This window comes from Pseudonaja textilis, chromosome 2 (genome assembly GCF_049901715.1).
Source record: "Pseudonaja textilis isolate UNSWEBS1 chromosome 2, rPseTex1.2, whole genome shotgun sequence".
In the NCBI taxonomy this organism is placed as follows: Eukaryota; Metazoa; Chordata; class Lepidosauria; order Squamata; family Elapidae; genus Pseudonaja; species Pseudonaja textilis.
The window spans coordinates 119750877-119767810 of NC_141991.1; the positions used below are offsets into that span (position 1 = coordinate 119750877).

Consider the following 16934-nt stretch of genomic DNA (forward strand, 5'->3'; position numbering starts at 1 on the left):
CTTAAGGTTACTTGAAACAGCGTAGATAATTTCCTTCATCAAGACATAATGAAGTATCAGTAATGCTGTAGACCTTTTTTGGAAACTGTTTGTGTTAACGTACCTAGCTAAATGTAAGTGAAAAGCATCGATGTATAAAAACATACAAAACAGCTACAACTTAATTCCATGCTATTCTTGATCTGCTATAAACCTACCATACTTTAACATAGGAGAGAAATTATACTTGTTTCATGCTTGAACTTTCAGTCTAGGAGAATCAACATTAAATAAACACTTTGTCACATTTCTTTATAAAAGAATGTATTACAACATATATCTAACAGTGTAAAAAGATATGCAAATCAGACAAATCCAGGATGAATTGGGATAAATCAAAGGCCATTTCCATTACACAAGCGGTACAATTTTATTTTTCCCCATCAATTGCAGCAAAAAAAAATGTTATAAACCAAATCAATAATCAAAGGAACTTAATTGTCAACAATTCTTCAAGAGTGATTATGTTCTAAGTTTCATCTGGAAGGGAGAGATGAAAAAATATACAGTGGGATAAAGTCTCTATGGCCAATTCAATGCCTCTCTAAAGCATTAAGGCTACTGAGGCACCTTATTGCAAGTTATGTATCATCTCCTCTTTGGCAATGAGGTGTGTAGTTTTGTTAACTAGAGCCATCAGCGAATTGAGCTTGTGAGACCAGTCATTGAGTAAGTTATTTGGGTCCTTGGGTCTCTGAAAGTTGATAATTCCTGCCAGCCTATCAACTTTTGCAAAGATGGTCTTATTCACCACTAAGTTGGACAAAAATTCTTCAGATTCCTGTAAAGCAAATAAATGAGAGAATCAGGTAGTCAAACTAACAAACTATTTTGGATGAAATTTCATTGTTTCACAGTATTACGTACAGTTATCCATACTCTGAAGAAATGAATATACAGTTAGTCAACTTATGACCATAATTGAGCCCAAAATTTCCATTGTTAAGTGAAGCATTTGCTACGTGAGTTTTGCCCCATTTTACAACTTTTCTTGCCACAATGGTTAAGTGAATCACTGAAGTTGATAAATCAGTTACCTGACTGTTAAGTGAATCTGGCTTTGCTTGTCAGGTCTCAAAAGGTAATCACATGACCTGGGACACATCAACGGTCATAAGTATGAACCAGTTGCCAAGCACCTGAATTTTTAATCACATAACCATGGAGATGCTACTTAGGTCGTAACTGTGAAAAATGGTCATAAGTCACTTTTTCCAGTGCTGTTGTAACTTTGAATGGTCACTAAATGAACTGTTGTAAGTGAAGGACTACCTGTAAATGCACATACATACTTCCAAGGAAATGTACTTAAGAAACATTTAAATTTGGCTGGCATAAGTGGTTCAGCACTGAAACTTTGATTGCATAGGTAGTCCTTCACTTATGATCTCAATTGGTTCCTGAATCTCAATTGAGTGAAGCAGTTGCTAAGCGAGATGCCCCATCACCACTTTGCTCATTTAGCTGCAATCCTGAATCTCCTAGCTGTGTTTAAGTGACTTGGGGGGAAACGGCACAATTATACATCTAAGCGCTATTGCTATAATTCTCATGATAGTTCTCCCTGGTGGGGTGCGGAGAAAGCCCAGGCCTCTTGGGTGTGTATGTGGGGTGGCCCTTCCTCCAGAAATGAAAATGGTAGCAAATGCCATTGTTCTGGAAGGTTCAGAGAGCTGGCTTTCACTAATGTTTTCCACTATGGAAGGTGGTAACAATGGCATTCACTAAAATGTTAGTGAACGCCAATGTTCCGACTCAGGTTCCCCTCCAGCAGAGTAGAGATGATATTGACTAAAAGATGCATGTTCTGAAAGGCTCGCTAGCTTTTTTGTTAGATTTGAGGTCTATTCCCCTACACGTGGGAGAATTTACGCTCCCTACACGGGGAGGTGAGGGGAAATCCCTTAGCATTCTGGGGAAACAAACCTCAAATCCAATTTCCCTTCTGCTTGCAACATTTTCTGCTGGCTTCTCCGATGATTTTCTGGGAAAGCTGGCAGAGATTATTTCAAATGCAATCACATGATTGCAGGGCACTTGGCAACAAGGCAGTAATGTCAACAGGCTGCCAAGGATCTGAAATGCAATCATGTGTCCAGTAAAGGCTGGCATGACATTTTATAAGCTAGAAAGCACTGGTTCTGAGGTTGTTGCGACTGCCAACCACTGTTAAAATGACCAGCCATATGTAGAGGATTATGTGTATTCAAACACATTCAACCAATCTTAATATATAAATTAGCTGATCAATATGTCAAATTAATCTTGCATGAGGCAACACAAATCTGTAACTAATAAACTGTATGTGGAGCAGAGTCCTAGTGGGTGTAGTGGTTGGAATGCAGTACTGCAGGCTGACTCTGCCTACTTGCCAAGAGTTCAATTCTGAGCAGCTCAAGGTTGACTCAACCTTCCATCCTTCTAAGGTCATAAAATGAGGACTCAGATTGTTGGGGGCAATATGCTAATTTTGTAAACCACTCAGAGAGGGCTGTAAAGAACTATGAAGCGGTATATAAGTCTAAATGCTATTGCTATTCTGGAAGTGTCTTCCAGAATTCCATGTAACTATGATGGCTAAAAAAGGAACACAAAAATTATCTACAATCCTATCCTTCCATCTGAACACCTCAGGTAGCAAAAGAAGCAGAAGCCGATTCATTTGGGTAAAGATTTAAATGTATGGAACCCATTAAAAAACCTAGCTTTCAACAGTTCAGATACCCACAACTGTTTTGACTAATCTAGAAGCTACAAACTTGAACAATGGCCATTCTCAAAATTGCACTTCAACTCCAAAATCTTTCCCAGGCCCAAAATTGGGAATGCTAAGTGCCGTTTGGTTGTAGAAAGACCAAAATATTTGAATAACGGCAACATGGGGAGGCAGGTGGGAACGAATTGGATACTGCTGAATAAAAACATCTGAAGCAGTCTAAAAGAAGCTCTACCTAACTGGACACTCTTTCTACGGCCCCCTTTTTTAAAGAAGGTATGTGCTGGATGCACCTACTTTAAGGTACTGACAACATCCCCAGATGAAGGGGGATAATAGGATTAGCAATTACAATTAGTTTTTTAATTGGCCTATCATTGGTAATGCTAAGAATGCTAAGAAATTACATCTTAAAAATGTTTCTTTCTGTTCTGCATACTTTTTACAATATTATATTTACACAGGAAATATAAAAAGTATATCTCATCAATTGACAAACCACTTTTAAAAGACCTCCCTCCCAAAACTGCAGAGACTAGTCACAGCAATGGTCAGGAGCCAACATTAATTCAAGCAATAACGCAGCCCCCTCCCTCCAGGATTTAGAACAAATTCATGTAAATTTTGTCAGATATAAGTTCACCTATAAATAAGTCCAGAGTAATATGTACAGGAGCAGAATCTCAATGAGATTTATTGACTCTACTACTAAATTAAATGTACATCACCATGGAAATCGGTTTCTAAAAGCTCCAAAATTACTACCCGTGCTCTTTTTTTTCAACTGTGTCGTACATTTTCTCTCATGTGAAAGCCATAAGCAATCTCAAGCATCACTTACATCAACTGATAAATCCAAAAGTTGTGCCATTCTCTTCATAGTAATTCTGGTATAATATTTTGCCATTATTCTAATATTCTAAAGAAAACAAAATCAGAATAGACCCTTGTTAGGTATTAATTGAAATAATTTCCCAAAATATAAAAGGAAATCTTGCAATGGATTCAAGCATTTGCTTGTGTTTCAAATACTTACTAAGAAAGAGTTAAATAATTTATTCAGTTTATTATGTAGGAAACATAAGATATTCTCAGATACAATTATAATGTATAGCAAACAAGTTGCTGGAAGGAATTAGCAGTGAATTACATTTTAAAGACAACGTTTTTCCATATTCCTCTCTTTATCAAAGTTTATTTATATGGAACAACACTGCCACACTATTCAATTTATATTCCTATATTCCAACTAAAACAAAGATATGTATCTGTCAAAAATAACTTCTCAAATAGTTTGGCAATAAGCATTGTCAGTCCCACTGACAAAAGTTTGAATGAAAAGGACTGGTATTAATGACGAAGGGCTAAAAAACAGAATTGACTTACATGTTCCACTACTCTGTTTTTTAAATCTTTCCATCTTTTTTCACCTTCTTCTGTGTAGCCAAATACATCTGTTGCAGGACTTTCGAGGGATCCTTCCCTCAATTCTTTCCCATAATCCTCCACAAGATTAGTCCAGCGCATCAATTCCATCGTAGTAAACAGTTTTAAAAGATCTCTGTTTAAAAAAAGAAAGTATCTCTGTAAATGGCCAAATCCTCTCCATGTCCATCAGAACACTGCATCTTCTAAAAGACTTCTGCCAGTGCTACCAGTGCATTAATCTACCTTACTTGCTTTATTAGATATGTGTAATTGCATGAATACGTTAGAAACAAAACTATTAATTTAAAAGAGTACACCAGCATCACTATACATATCAGTATGCACATAGCTATTTACCAAAAATTCTTTACAAATATGCATCAAGGATACTAATAGAGTTTCAGTTTAACATATATACAAATACAAACTTGGGAGCAGAAATCGATAACTTACATGCACACCAACATCACAAGTATCATTTTACGTTCTATAAACGGAGTAATTCAGATATGTTCAAGACATATCATAGCCATCTCCCAACCAACGACACATTATGATTATTATATGAAATTCTACAAGAAACATATTCTGCAAATTAGCATTTGTGGCGATGTCATTCCCAAATGTATTCTTAAATTTTTTTAAAAAAATAGAAGCCACATACTTATATTTGGGGATGTCTTCTAGTTTTTTATCGCTGCTTATTCTGTGCACCAAGTCAGACTGTTCATTATCATAAGGGGATAGGATGACATACAACACAACGCTCTTCAATGCCTGTTTCAGAGAAAGAGAAAGAAACCGATCATATCAAAATAAACAACTTTATTTGGAATAAGACGCTGATTTTTTTTTAATGTACCAGTTTGCAATCAAATTCCGAATTACAAGTTTGGAGAGCTGAAAGGAACCAAACTAACCATCAATTTTATATACAAAATGAGGAAATTAATTGAAAACAATTTAAAGCTTTCTTGCTAGGCTAAAATTCTCTATTTTAAAGAAGATGTAAGTGGAATTAGTGGGATTCCCATATATGTACCTGAAAGCATTTTCAAGACCTTGGAACATTGTTCCATAAATTTGTGTGGAGTTTTCAATTCCTAAGATACCTTTGACAAGTAAGCAAATAGGAACTCTGGTTTCCTGCATCTTAAATAATGTGTATTTTTATCAGTAGCAAATTACTAACTACATCAGAGGTATGAAATTCAAGGTCTGTGGGCTGGATCCAACCTGCAGGGTGCTTAAATCTGGCCCACAGGGCTGGGCTGGAAATATCAAAAGACCAGCCCGCGGTGCCTCTACTGGCCAAAAAATGGTGCCTCCCCAGCCTCTAGCAGCACTCTCCAGCCAAAAACGGGCTGCACGGGGCATTCACACAGCCCATTTTTGGCTGGCAGAGTGCTGCTGGAGGCTGAAAATGGGCTTTGGGGGGCCTCCATGTGGCCCTTTTTGGCCGGCAGAATGCTGCAGGAGACGTCTGTCCCATCTCTCTCCCCCCCGCCTCCTGCCGTCCAATGGAGGAGAATTACAATGCTGATCCGGCCCTCAAAGAAATCCAGTTGGACATCCCAGCCCTACATGCATGAGAATCAAGATTGTTTTAGATTCCTACTACAGACTACATGGCCAGAGCAAATGTATACAAGGTGGAATGAGAGATGAGCATCCATGGAGAATCCTGCACTTATGAAGGTCACTCATCAAAGGTTCTACCCAATTCTAGTTATCATAAACAGAACGTGGAAAAATCTGCATTGTTTTAAGTTATTTAAGCAGGGTCAGGTTAGAATGAGCTCCCTGCTCAGTGTTTCCTCTAGCAATGCAATAGAGGCCTGTATAACTGGGTCTCCAGTGTACCCATATAATTAAAAAGATGTTGCAAAACAAAGTACCAGCCTCCAGCACAGCCTGTACGTCCAACAATGCTGATTTTTCATTCTCCTTGCAGTTTTTCAATCTTAATTCGGAGAAAAACTCTTTGAGCAATATGTGAAACTTTACAGAGACACATGAAAAATTACTTTCTACTTCAAAAGCTTTGACTGAATTAAAGTAACTTTCAAGAGGTAAAGAAGCATTCCCCATATGCCAAATAGTATCTATTTTGAAAATACAGTACTTTCCAAATGGGTTGATAAGATTGTGTTCCAGTGGTCCTCAACCTTTGCGGCTTGATGGGGGAGAGGGGAACTGAGCCACATGAGCGGTGGGTGTGCGCATACAGGCATGCAGCCCTTGCACAAGTGGTCAGCTGGCGCATGCACATGTAGCCCTTGGTCAAGAAGTGGTCCAGCGCCTGAATGCCCACCAGCCACTCATGCAGTCCAATTCTGCATAGGCCACGGCCTGATAGTGGGCCGTGGCTCAGAGTTTGGGGGGCATTTTAGAGTTACAATTTATTTAATAAAGAAAGTAACCTTGAAGCTGTTATAGAAACAACAAAATGCTATTTCAAGAAAAGTACATGGAATATAAATCACTTTTCCCTCTAAAATATTGATAATGGGAAAACGATAACTTTGACTTTCATTGCCCTAAAAATTAAATGTGTACCTTCATAAAGGCAGCATTTGCTTACACAGACATTAACAGCTTATAATCCATTTTCCTCTTCTTTTTACCTGTTGCCATTTTTCACCTTCAGCCTGGATGCAGGGTGTATCATAAATAGCTCTATAGTGTTTACAAATGGAAAGATAAGAACCTTCATGCTGATCCAACTGAATCATTAAATTGTAGTATTTCAATTTTAGTTTCTGAAACGTCAAATAACATTGGGTTAGGGGAGACACATTAAGCATACACATCTGTCACTTCCCCAGCAGAGGACTATTTAAGATGTCTGAATTACACCCCATAAACCAGCAAATCAAAAGTTTTCTACGACCAGACGTACTTCGGTATTTTCTTCCTGGAAAAATTTGGTGTTGATTTTTTTGCTTATAATTTGAGTTCGAATGTAGTCCTTTACAGCCAGACAAAGCCTCATCTGTTCCAAGATGAATTCCACACGTTCCTTCTTTTCCATCGATCCATAGGTCTCCACCTAAAGTTCAGAGCATTAAAATATTATAGACTGAGACATGTGAAATTCTAAGAACTGCACACAAAGCTAATAAAAACATTATTTTTTAATTTTTACATAAAACTTCACTTAGTAGTTACAAGTCTACAGCAAATCAAAACAGTTACAGTATGACAAGATTCTGTAGACAAAGCCTGCTCAATTCCCAGTTGAATAAGCTTCATTTATTTTGAATTTTGGTAAAATTCAAAATGAAATTTAAGCTTTTTGACAAATAACAGATTAAGTCCTCAAAAATCTATTCTTTTTTTTAATCATTTTTTTTAATTTTATTCTACATATATATACATCAATGCATAGACAGTATGGCACCTAAGCATCATACATTTTGGTGCAAACAAAAACAACATTAATCATATCTCTTACATTCACCAAACTTACATAATTCTAATGTTAATACACATATTTGTATTAAATTATAATCGTTCATTATTTAATTATTCATCATGCCAGTACATTCTTCTAATGCCAATCACCATATTGTTTAAACATCCATGATATCATTATTCAATTTCTTCTTTTGTTTTTATTTTTTAAAAAAATCTCTTTTGGCGAGTAGTGCGGTTTCAGGTTTTTACATTTCAATACAAACATGATCATAGTTACATATGCATCATTCTTATTCAATTTCATATCACCTTATTGCTTATTCTATTTTCTTTTAAATATTCTCAAATATTAAATTCATTAAACTTATTTTATCCAATTTCAGTTTATACCTTATTTCATTTTTCTTAAAATATTCTCATATCTTACTTTACAATATTATCTAAGATTCTTATTTCATTTCTACATTCTACACATATTACTTTTATCCGTCACATTTGCAATTTTATCACATATTTTTATTCCATTTATTATTCAATAATTCCATCTCTCAAAAATCTATTCTTAAAGGCTGGAAGCCGGGAGAGAAAAAAACTCCCGTTGCAAAAAACGATGTCATCACACTGGATTTCAGACCCCACCTGAAAATCTTCATTGTTTTTTGGGGGGGATTGCCTACAAAGATGTTTATCTTCTAGCTGGAAAAGGTAAGCTTTGCAACCCTTATTAGGAAGTAAACAATACTGCGTGGGCAATATATTTAACCGCTTTATTTAATTTAAAAGGTTTCTAAAACACAAGAAATAAATACCCCAAAACCTCTGCATTATTTAATGTTCTTATATGACTAGTAGACAACTGATCAAAACATCTTTTAAAAATTGAAAAATTGTATTTGAAACACGGGCACTGATCTCAAACTAAGCTATTATTTTTTATTACCTGAAGTTCCTGCAAAATTGAGGCTGCTTCTTTTACGTCACCATTTTGCTCTTTTATTTTTGCCAGTGTATTTGTCAGCCGAGCCCTTTCAATTTCAACATATATCTAAAAACAGCAAGGTAGAATTAAGAATTAATCACTGCATAAGCCTAGTATTGTATATGTGGAAGAAGCCTTATTATTTTTACAAATATAAAATATATTTATCGATGTCATACTTAGAATCACTTATACAAGCAATCTGTTTATTAATATCTTAAAAATAATGGATAAAAACTTTTTTCTCAGTTAAGATTTAATTTATCTAAATCTTATAATCTATATTCTATAGCATCATATTGTATTTTATAATGTAAATAAAAAATGAATTAGAAAAAAATAAAAGCCAAAGTAAAATAAAATACAGTAAAAGTTTAATGTGCTAATGAGTTGTGTATGTATGTGCTAATGAGTAGGCCAAGGCCAAGTTATTACAATGAATAGATCTTTCAGATATACCATGACTGAGGAGAGATTTGGAAGGCATATAGTTACCAAAGTATCCTGGAATTGTGGCAGAGGAGGGACAGCCAGAGCTCCTGCCAGATCTTCATCTGTATACTGATTCTGTGCTCTGCTGTCTATTCAATAATACTTTCCAAGCTAATGTGAAGCCAATTATCAGCATTTCGTAAATGCTGAGAATCAATTACAAATCCATCTTACAGTTACCTTACCCGCATTTTGTCATTTCTTTAATGAAGATATTATGAGAGACTTTGCTGAATGCCTTGCTGAGAAGACAGTGTTCCTTATGTACTAAGCTAGTAATACTGTCAAAAATTGACATCAGTATTTCCGCCATTTGGGCTAAATATGTCAAAAGAAACATAAAAGTACCCTGAATGAAAACAAGAGTAAGTTTCTTAAGAACCTCAGGTGATAAAACAAAGACGGGCAAGAATGAATGGGTAAATCAATATATGCAGATTGAATACAAATGTGAGTGACCAATATAAAATAGATGGCTTTTATATAGAGAGAATGAGGACCGAATCACAAGGCAAATAGAAGAATAAATGGATCAAGATTAACTGATTATATGCCATCAAGTTGTTGTCAATCTTAGTAACCCCACATATTTTCTGCATGATGATCTCTTCCTAACCTAGTTCTTCAGGTCTTCTAATGGTGCACTCACCACCACTATAACTGAGTCTACCCACCTTGCTGGTGGTCACCCTTTTCCTTTCCATCTTTCCCAGCCTTTGGAGAGCTAGGCTTTCCAATAATAGATCTAATTAGAGCCTCATCATTTGTACCTCAAATGAAAACTCTGGGCGCGTTCAATGATCTATTGGTTTGTTTTCTATGGTAGTTATCTACATTCTTCTCATGAATCTTCTCCAACATCAAAGTTCAAAAGCATCAATGGGTCTTTCTACCTTGCTTTCTCCAAGTCCAACATTCACTTTTCATAGTGTCACAGGTAATATTATGGCTTGTATGATTCTGAGCTTTGAAGGTACAAACACATCTTGGCATTTGAATATCTTTCCCAAGGCCTTTAAAGCTGTTCTTTCAAATCCTAGTCACAGATGTATTTCTTGACTTCTTGGAGTGTTTGGTTCTATGCAGTTTTATACCTTCCATTAGCAAATATTAAAGCTGGAATTTATCGACTTGTTTCATGATAACTATATTTAGTTTGCAAGGCACCAAGAAAACTCTGACAATTACATAAATATGACAGAGAAATTTTAAAAAACCACAGATTGTGGAAAGCAAAATATCTTACCTTTCCTTCTGTCACTGTACGTAATGTGTCAATCAATTGCAATTTGGTTGGCAAATCTGTAATCTCTTCAACGTACGTACAGCACTGTTGGACCATTTTAGCAACTGCCTAGCATAAATAATGAGGAAGATTACACTTACTGAATATAAACTTGCAAAAACAGTATATGTGTTCATTTGTTTCAGTAATATTGCCTGTTATGCAATTTTATTTCAAAATATCAAAGGAAACTGAAAATGTTTGCAATCCAAAGAAGAGACAGGACAAAACAAGTAGATTGTCAGTGATTGTTTCCCTTCATTTTCACATATGTACCTCTTGGAGCAAAAACAAACAAACTTCCTGCAAGAGGATATAGTGGAGTTATTTTTGTCTATTTTTAGTAAGGTAAAGCTGCTAAGAAAAAACTTCTCCAGTACTATGTGGAAAAGAACAAATCATTTGCCTACTTTAGGATTTCAAAAGAATTGTTTCTTTACTTATCGTGACTTCTACAACTTAAAATTAAAACCAACACTAATTTTTCCTTGCATACTATACTAGCATTATGTACAACTTTACTAAAAACAAATATAACGTAATTTAATTTTGCCTGAGACTTTGAACTATTTGTACTCTATATATCTTGTACTATTTGCTTCATATGCAGTTTTTGTTTTGTTTTTTAAAGCAATCAAGTGATAGTTGAAAGGGAGCAAAAGACTTTAAACAACATAAATAAACTAAGTCTCCCACACAGCTTGTCAATTTGTTGAGCATCACATTTCAGTCAAAGCAATGTTATTATTCATGGTCACTACCACAGTAAATCCAATTACAAATTGTAGTCATTTTTATAAAACAATAAAAATAGAGGCTTGGATATTAATCTATACCAATTGAATTATTTATGATCAACATAAAAACTTCTTCATTATGTACCTTCAAGTTATCCAATCAAAATTACCTAGAAACTCAAGTAATTTAATTTAGCTATCTCTGAATCAATTATTGTCTCTGTGTCTCAACCCAGCCTACTTCAAAAGACTAAAAGGAATTTAGTTGGGATGCTACACAAAGCACACTTATGTCACTATGCATAAACCGCAACAGATAGGAAGTAAAAAGCAGACTTTTGCACCAGATCTAATCTTTAAGCAAAACCTACTATTAAGTTTAAGCAATAAAAGCTGATCTGTACAAGATGGTTAAAAGTCATCAGGATTTAATCCCTTACAGAAATCTTAAAATAACAGGAGCAAATAATTTTAAACTGCCAGAAAACCATCTTCAAAACACAGAAACACTTTTCATTTGACCTGATATGATTCAGGAAACAATTAAATCCAATTCTCTTTTACACATATGAAATCTTGATCTGTCTACTTACAACATGTACCAATAGTTGCCGAACTGTACTGTAGGAGACCACATCAAAGAAATACAGATAGTCCTCAATTCATAACCGCAACTGAGACTGGATTTCCAACCATGAGTTATTGCAGTCATAAGTTGAGGCACCCACATGACCAAACCAAAATGCACAGCATTTTTTTGTGGTGGTGGTAAAGCAAATCACTGCTGTCATTAAGTGATACAGTCATAAATAAGGACTCATTCTTCTAGATGGGCATTTTTTTTTTTGCCAGAAATCAGCAAAAAAATAAATAAATTATCACAAATTGCAGTCATGTGACTGTGGGATGCTGCAACCAATTGTAAAGTTGAGCCAGTTACCAAGCATCCTAAATGTAGTCATGTAACTTTTTTTTTTTTTGGGGAAACAGATGGACAATATCTTACAAGAACGGAAAAGCAGGAGAAAACCTTTTAAACTTCCCCCTTTTCCCTCAGTAAACTCACCTGTTTTAACTGACTCCTCCTTTTCGAAAGAAGGAAAATATTTTCATTAAGAGCATTCCAGTCTTTAGCATCGTAACACATTTTTACTACAGCAACCAAGATGCGAGATGTGGAAACCATATCAGAAGCCTAAAAAAAGAATAGGAGATAAAATATATCATTTTTAGTGTAAAATACTTGCAAGAGTTCCTCTAGAAAATTAAAAACTTCACTATTTATGAAAATAAATATATTTCTGATCACAAGAGGAAAAGTAACTCAGAATTCACAAATGAACAATTCATTATTCTAGTATTCACATTACAATTTTTCCATATCTTATTCTTGCTTATAAACGGAGATTTTACTTTATCAGAAAATGTACTATTATTTAAGCATGAACTCCCATATTCGTATACTGTAAACTAATTCTCCTTCATTGTTTTCTAAAATTAATGAGAATCTCATTGTCTGTAAGAACATATAAAAAAGCTGGAAAAAAGACATCAATTGCTATTTTGATATCTGCAGAAGAGACACATGCAATTTATAAGAAAAAATGAATGTCTAATTTAAAAATTGAAGAAATGACTAGTACATTTTAAAAATGCTTACAGTTCGAGTCTGTTTTTCCAGTGACAGCAATGTTTCAATAGCTTCCTGAAGCCTTCCATCCTAAAACAGAAATATGGTACTTAAAACAAAATGAAAAAAGTACTTCTAAATTAACTAAATTGCCAAGTTATATATCAGTAAATACAACATATCACAAAGATGGATGAAAATGTGTTATTTATTTAACCATATTTAAGTACCGCCCATCTCGCTGTCAGAGTGACGCAGAATTAGGAGTGATTATAAGTTAGAAAACTATAGTTTCAAAGCCAAAATATATCTTGCTTGTTTATGGGAATCCAGCAAGACTACTTTGTAAACCATGACTGATTAGATCACATAACCTAGAAAATGGTGGTTTCTTCAGTAAAACATGGCTAAACAATACTGCTTGCTGGAAGATGTTACTTGTTTAATTTAAAATAGGAAAGCTTGTACTAAATGTAACCAAGCTGCATGGAAAGCAATTAAATTTAAAAAGAAATACAGAATCACTTATCGTGTTGATTTCAACTACACTTATGTCAATATTAACTACACCAGGAATAAGACTATGAATCAATCTATCAACCTATCAATCTCCAGTCTAACTTCCTGTGCTTCTTTTGCAGGTGGATTGAAAAGCAAAGTTTCACTCTTTAAATTACAACCACTTTGTAAAGGTAGTCCTCGACTTATGAAACATAATTGAGCCCAAAATTTCTGTGGCTAAGGAAGACATTTGTTAAGTGAGTTTGCCCCATTTTATGACCTTTCTCCCCCAGTTGTTAAGTGAATCACTGCAGTTGTTAAGCTAGTAATAGTTATTAAGTGAATCTGTCTTCCCCATTGACTTTGCTTGTCAGCAGGTCACAAAAGGTGATCACATGATCCAATCCACCACTCCCACAATTCAAGCTCTGCAGGTGTATGTGGGCTGGCCCACCACTCGCACAAGTTGAGCTGCGTGCATGCACCAACCGACCTCTCATGCAGCCCTGTTCCAAACAGGCCAGAGTCTGGCAGTAGGTCGTATATAGCCATTTTAAAAAGTGAGAGTTAAACTATACCTGTAAGTTTCCTGAATTTAGAATGTGTTTCCTTAATTTTATACTCAATTTCAAAGGAAGAGGATGCTATTAAAGCTGCCTTCAAATATTATTTGTCTAATATTTATCAAGATCAAATCTATAAGGTATTCATTCAGATGCCAAAAGGGAAATTACAGCATGCACCTCATTTTGCCAGATGCAAGTTGCTTCTTCTCTCAAGTAAACAGCAAACATATTTCTGTTCTGCTAAACATAATACTCTATATTAGCTATTCTCTTCCAATTAAATTATTGCATCTAATTATATGTACTTATATTGCCAAAGTGAAAAATCCCTTGCTATTGCAAAAAAAAAAAAAAAACTAGGGAAAATGTTTAAACAAAGAAACAAATTCAAAAATGTATTACATCAAGCCCATCACGACAAAAGACAGCAGGGTTAAAGGACAACATTCCTGCATAGTTCTTTCCAAATCAGGATAGATAGATCTTCTTCCAATAATTTAATCATAGCAACAATATGGAGTAACTTGACTGGTGAATTAGACAGCTATCTAAATGGATGGAAGTTAGTTAGTTCCATCTGTGTGCAGTAACTTCTTTAACCAGATAATTTTTACCATTCTCTTGCATAAAACTCTCTTTTCAATGTTTTAGATTGTATTTAACATTACACATTTTCCATGTACAATTTAATCCTGGTTTACTCCAATATAAAGCAGGTGACTGCACTTAGTCAACCTTAGCTGACCTGATATAATTATTCAAGAAAATTCCAGAAGGAATATTTTAAAGAAAAAAATGGGCAAAACCTAACTATTTCTGTATTATTGCCAAGAAACCGATATGGATGCATTCTTGAAATAATCAGAAATTAAGATCAATATTTTAGAAGGGAGACTTTACCACTTAAATTCATACAGTATGCTTAACCATAAAAGCATCACAACACTGAGCTAATCCAACAAACTAAATGAAAATCCAGTTTGATAATCTGGAGTTCAACAAGTCATGTGTACACAACCTTAACAGGACAACATGTAATCAATAAGTCAGGGAGCAACAGTTCTTCACCATCACCATTTGGTCTGGATAATGATGGGCACTTCTGTATTATTTTCTAAATTCAAGATCATTAGAACCCTGGATAGATTCTTTTCCCCATGGACTTACATCTTTTAATAAGCTATTACTTCTCTAGGAAGTAATCCTAGGTTAGCATCAGGAGTACCCAATTCTAAAAACAATGTGAAAATACTTAAGTATCCAATCCACCTTTTTTTTTGGGGGGGGGGGTGGTATGTGCATTAATAACGCACAGCAAATGAAAAGAAAACTATGCTAAGCAGCGATGCCATGTACACAAGAAACAAATGAAACCGTACAATTCATAGGATAGCCATGATTTGCAGTATAGTACAATATCCATGCAAATCTTTTAATATTACTTCAACATACGCCACCAATGTTCTTGTAAATCCGACAGGAGTTCAAAAGGAAGCCAAAGGGTTCCCCTGTGAGAGAGACGGGTGGTTTCTAAATAAGATTAATCAATAAAACTAAAAAGTCCCGAAGCAGCAGCAGCTACACCGATTTACATTGAGGAAGAAACCCACTAAATTTAAAGCTCCAGTTAAAACACAGGGGAAAATGTCAACCTTACTTCTACAAACCTCAAAAAAACAAAACAAAACACCCCATAATTGCCTCTTTTCTTCCAATGCAAGCAAGACACTTTCTTACCTCTCGGGACGAGCCGCCCTCATACATTACAATAAAGAAAATGTCTTAATTTTTTTCCCCCTATTTAATATTTACATTTTTATTTAATTCCGGAGGCCTCGTTCCTCCGGAAAAACAACGCACTGGGGGGAAAGGTCCGTCCCGGTTTCTACCCCTCCTGAATTATAGAACCACGGGAGCGACCCGCGCTTTGCCTACCCCACGCACGATCGGCCCTTCCCGGCGGGAAAGAGAGCAGCAGCAGCAGCACCACCACCAGCAGCAGCAGCATGTCGCCCCGTTTCTCCCATCTCGGCCACCCAGATGCCCATTGGCGGCATCTCCTTGGCTTTCCCACGCCGGGCAACGCGGCTTGCGGAGCCGAAGGGGCCCCCCCTTCTCCACCCCCTCCGCCACCTGCTTTGCCAGAGTCCCCCGGCCAGGGTCAGTCCGGAGAGGCGATCCTTCCCCCCGCGCCCGCCTCCCTCACTCCCACCGGGAGAGCAGCGGCTCCCAAGCGAAGGGCCGATGCGGCCTAAAGTCGGGCCGCGCCATGACTCAGCCCTCGGCGGGGCCTTTGCTCGCTTACCCGGGCCATCTGCTCGCACTCGGGCAGGCGCTGGTCTACCGTGGCGCTGTAATCCACCTCCATTTTTACGATGCGGCCATCGGCCCGCTCCGCGCCCCCGTCCGCCATGGTCCGGTCTCGCCCAGCCCGGAATCGCTCTCAGGGCTCTCAAGTCAAACACTCAAGTCACGCACTGACTCACCGGAACCGGAAGCCCCTGGCTAGAATGGCAGAGGCAACCACGAGGACAGCCGGCTCGCCGAGGACCCCCCTCGCGTCTCACACCCGGCGACAGGCACTGCGTTAGTCACCTTGGAGGAGGGAGGGAGGAAGGGGAAGAGGAGGAGGGACGCTTTTAAAATCACAGCAGCCCTTCTGCCATATCGGGACGCCTTTGTGTCTCTTTATTTCTGCCCTCTGGTGGGCATCCGAATTTTTGCAGCCCGGATCTGGAAGTGGAGTGTGAAGGATGCATGTTTGTGTTTATTTTCATGGTCATGATGTGCACTGAAGGTGGTGTTTGATTTCGTTGTACGAGGTGCAATGACAAACTCAACTCAACTCAACTCAGTATTAGTCTGGGGGGTTAAGAGAAAGAGATGGGAAGCAAGAAAGGTTGTTGAGGGATAAAAGAGAACATATGTAGCTCAGGGATGAACTTGGCGCTCTCTGAGCTCGGTTGTTTTCTTGCAAGCATTTCATTACAAAACTAGGCAACTTCATCACTGCTTGAAGGTAGTGGGATTTTCTCTCTTTATCTACAAAGGTCAATTTTGGTGGGAGGTGGTCTTGGTGGTTTGGTTCCTCGATTAGGATGTTGTTATTTGTATATCTGAGTTGGTAGTTCCTTGATTGGG

The 16934-nt window shown here is 36.8% G+C and overlaps 1 protein-coding gene across 2 annotated transcripts; it reads right to left on the reverse strand.

Moving 5' to 3' along the window:
* Positions 1–384: 384 nt before the first annotated feature.
* PSMD12 (proteasome 26S subunit, non-ATPase 12) lies at positions 385–16470 on the reverse strand. Of its 2 annotated transcripts, none has more exons than XM_026711127.2 (11): positions 16280–16470; positions 12757–12816; positions 12163–12291; positions 10321–10428; positions 8544–8648; positions 7086–7235; positions 6811–6945; positions 4848–4960; positions 4142–4316; positions 3597–3674; positions 385–820 (listed from the first exon to the last, which is right to left on the reverse strand). In XM_026711127.2, exons 3-11 carry the CDS (start codon positions 12280–12282, stop codon positions 611–613), a joined length of 1194 nt encoding a protein of 397 aa, XP_026566912.1. In that variant the 5' UTR covers positions 12283–12291; positions 12757–12816; positions 16280–16470; the 3' UTR covers positions 385–610. The 2 variants fall into 2 exon arrangements, with proteins under 2 accessions (XP_026566912.1, XP_026566909.1); XM_026711124.2 differs by having other exon boundaries at positions 16099–16286.
* Between the last annotated feature and the right edge of the window lie 464 nt (positions 16471–16934).

Excerpts from the sequence above, each read along its gene's own strand:
- PSMD12 (XM_026711124.2), bottom strand. The coding sequence starts at position 16,206 with ATGGCGGACGGGGGCGCGGAGCGGGCCGATGGCCGCATCGTAAAAATG. Across the intron at positions 12,292-12,756 it reads TGGAAAAACAGACTCGAACT|GCTTCTGATATGGTTTCCAC; the intron begins GTAAGCATTTTT and ends TTCTTTTTTTAG. Across the intron at positions 4,961-6,810 it reads AAGGTGAAAAATGGCAACAG|GCATTGAAGAGCGTTGTGTT; the intron begins GTAAAAAGAAGA and ends TCTCTGAAACAG.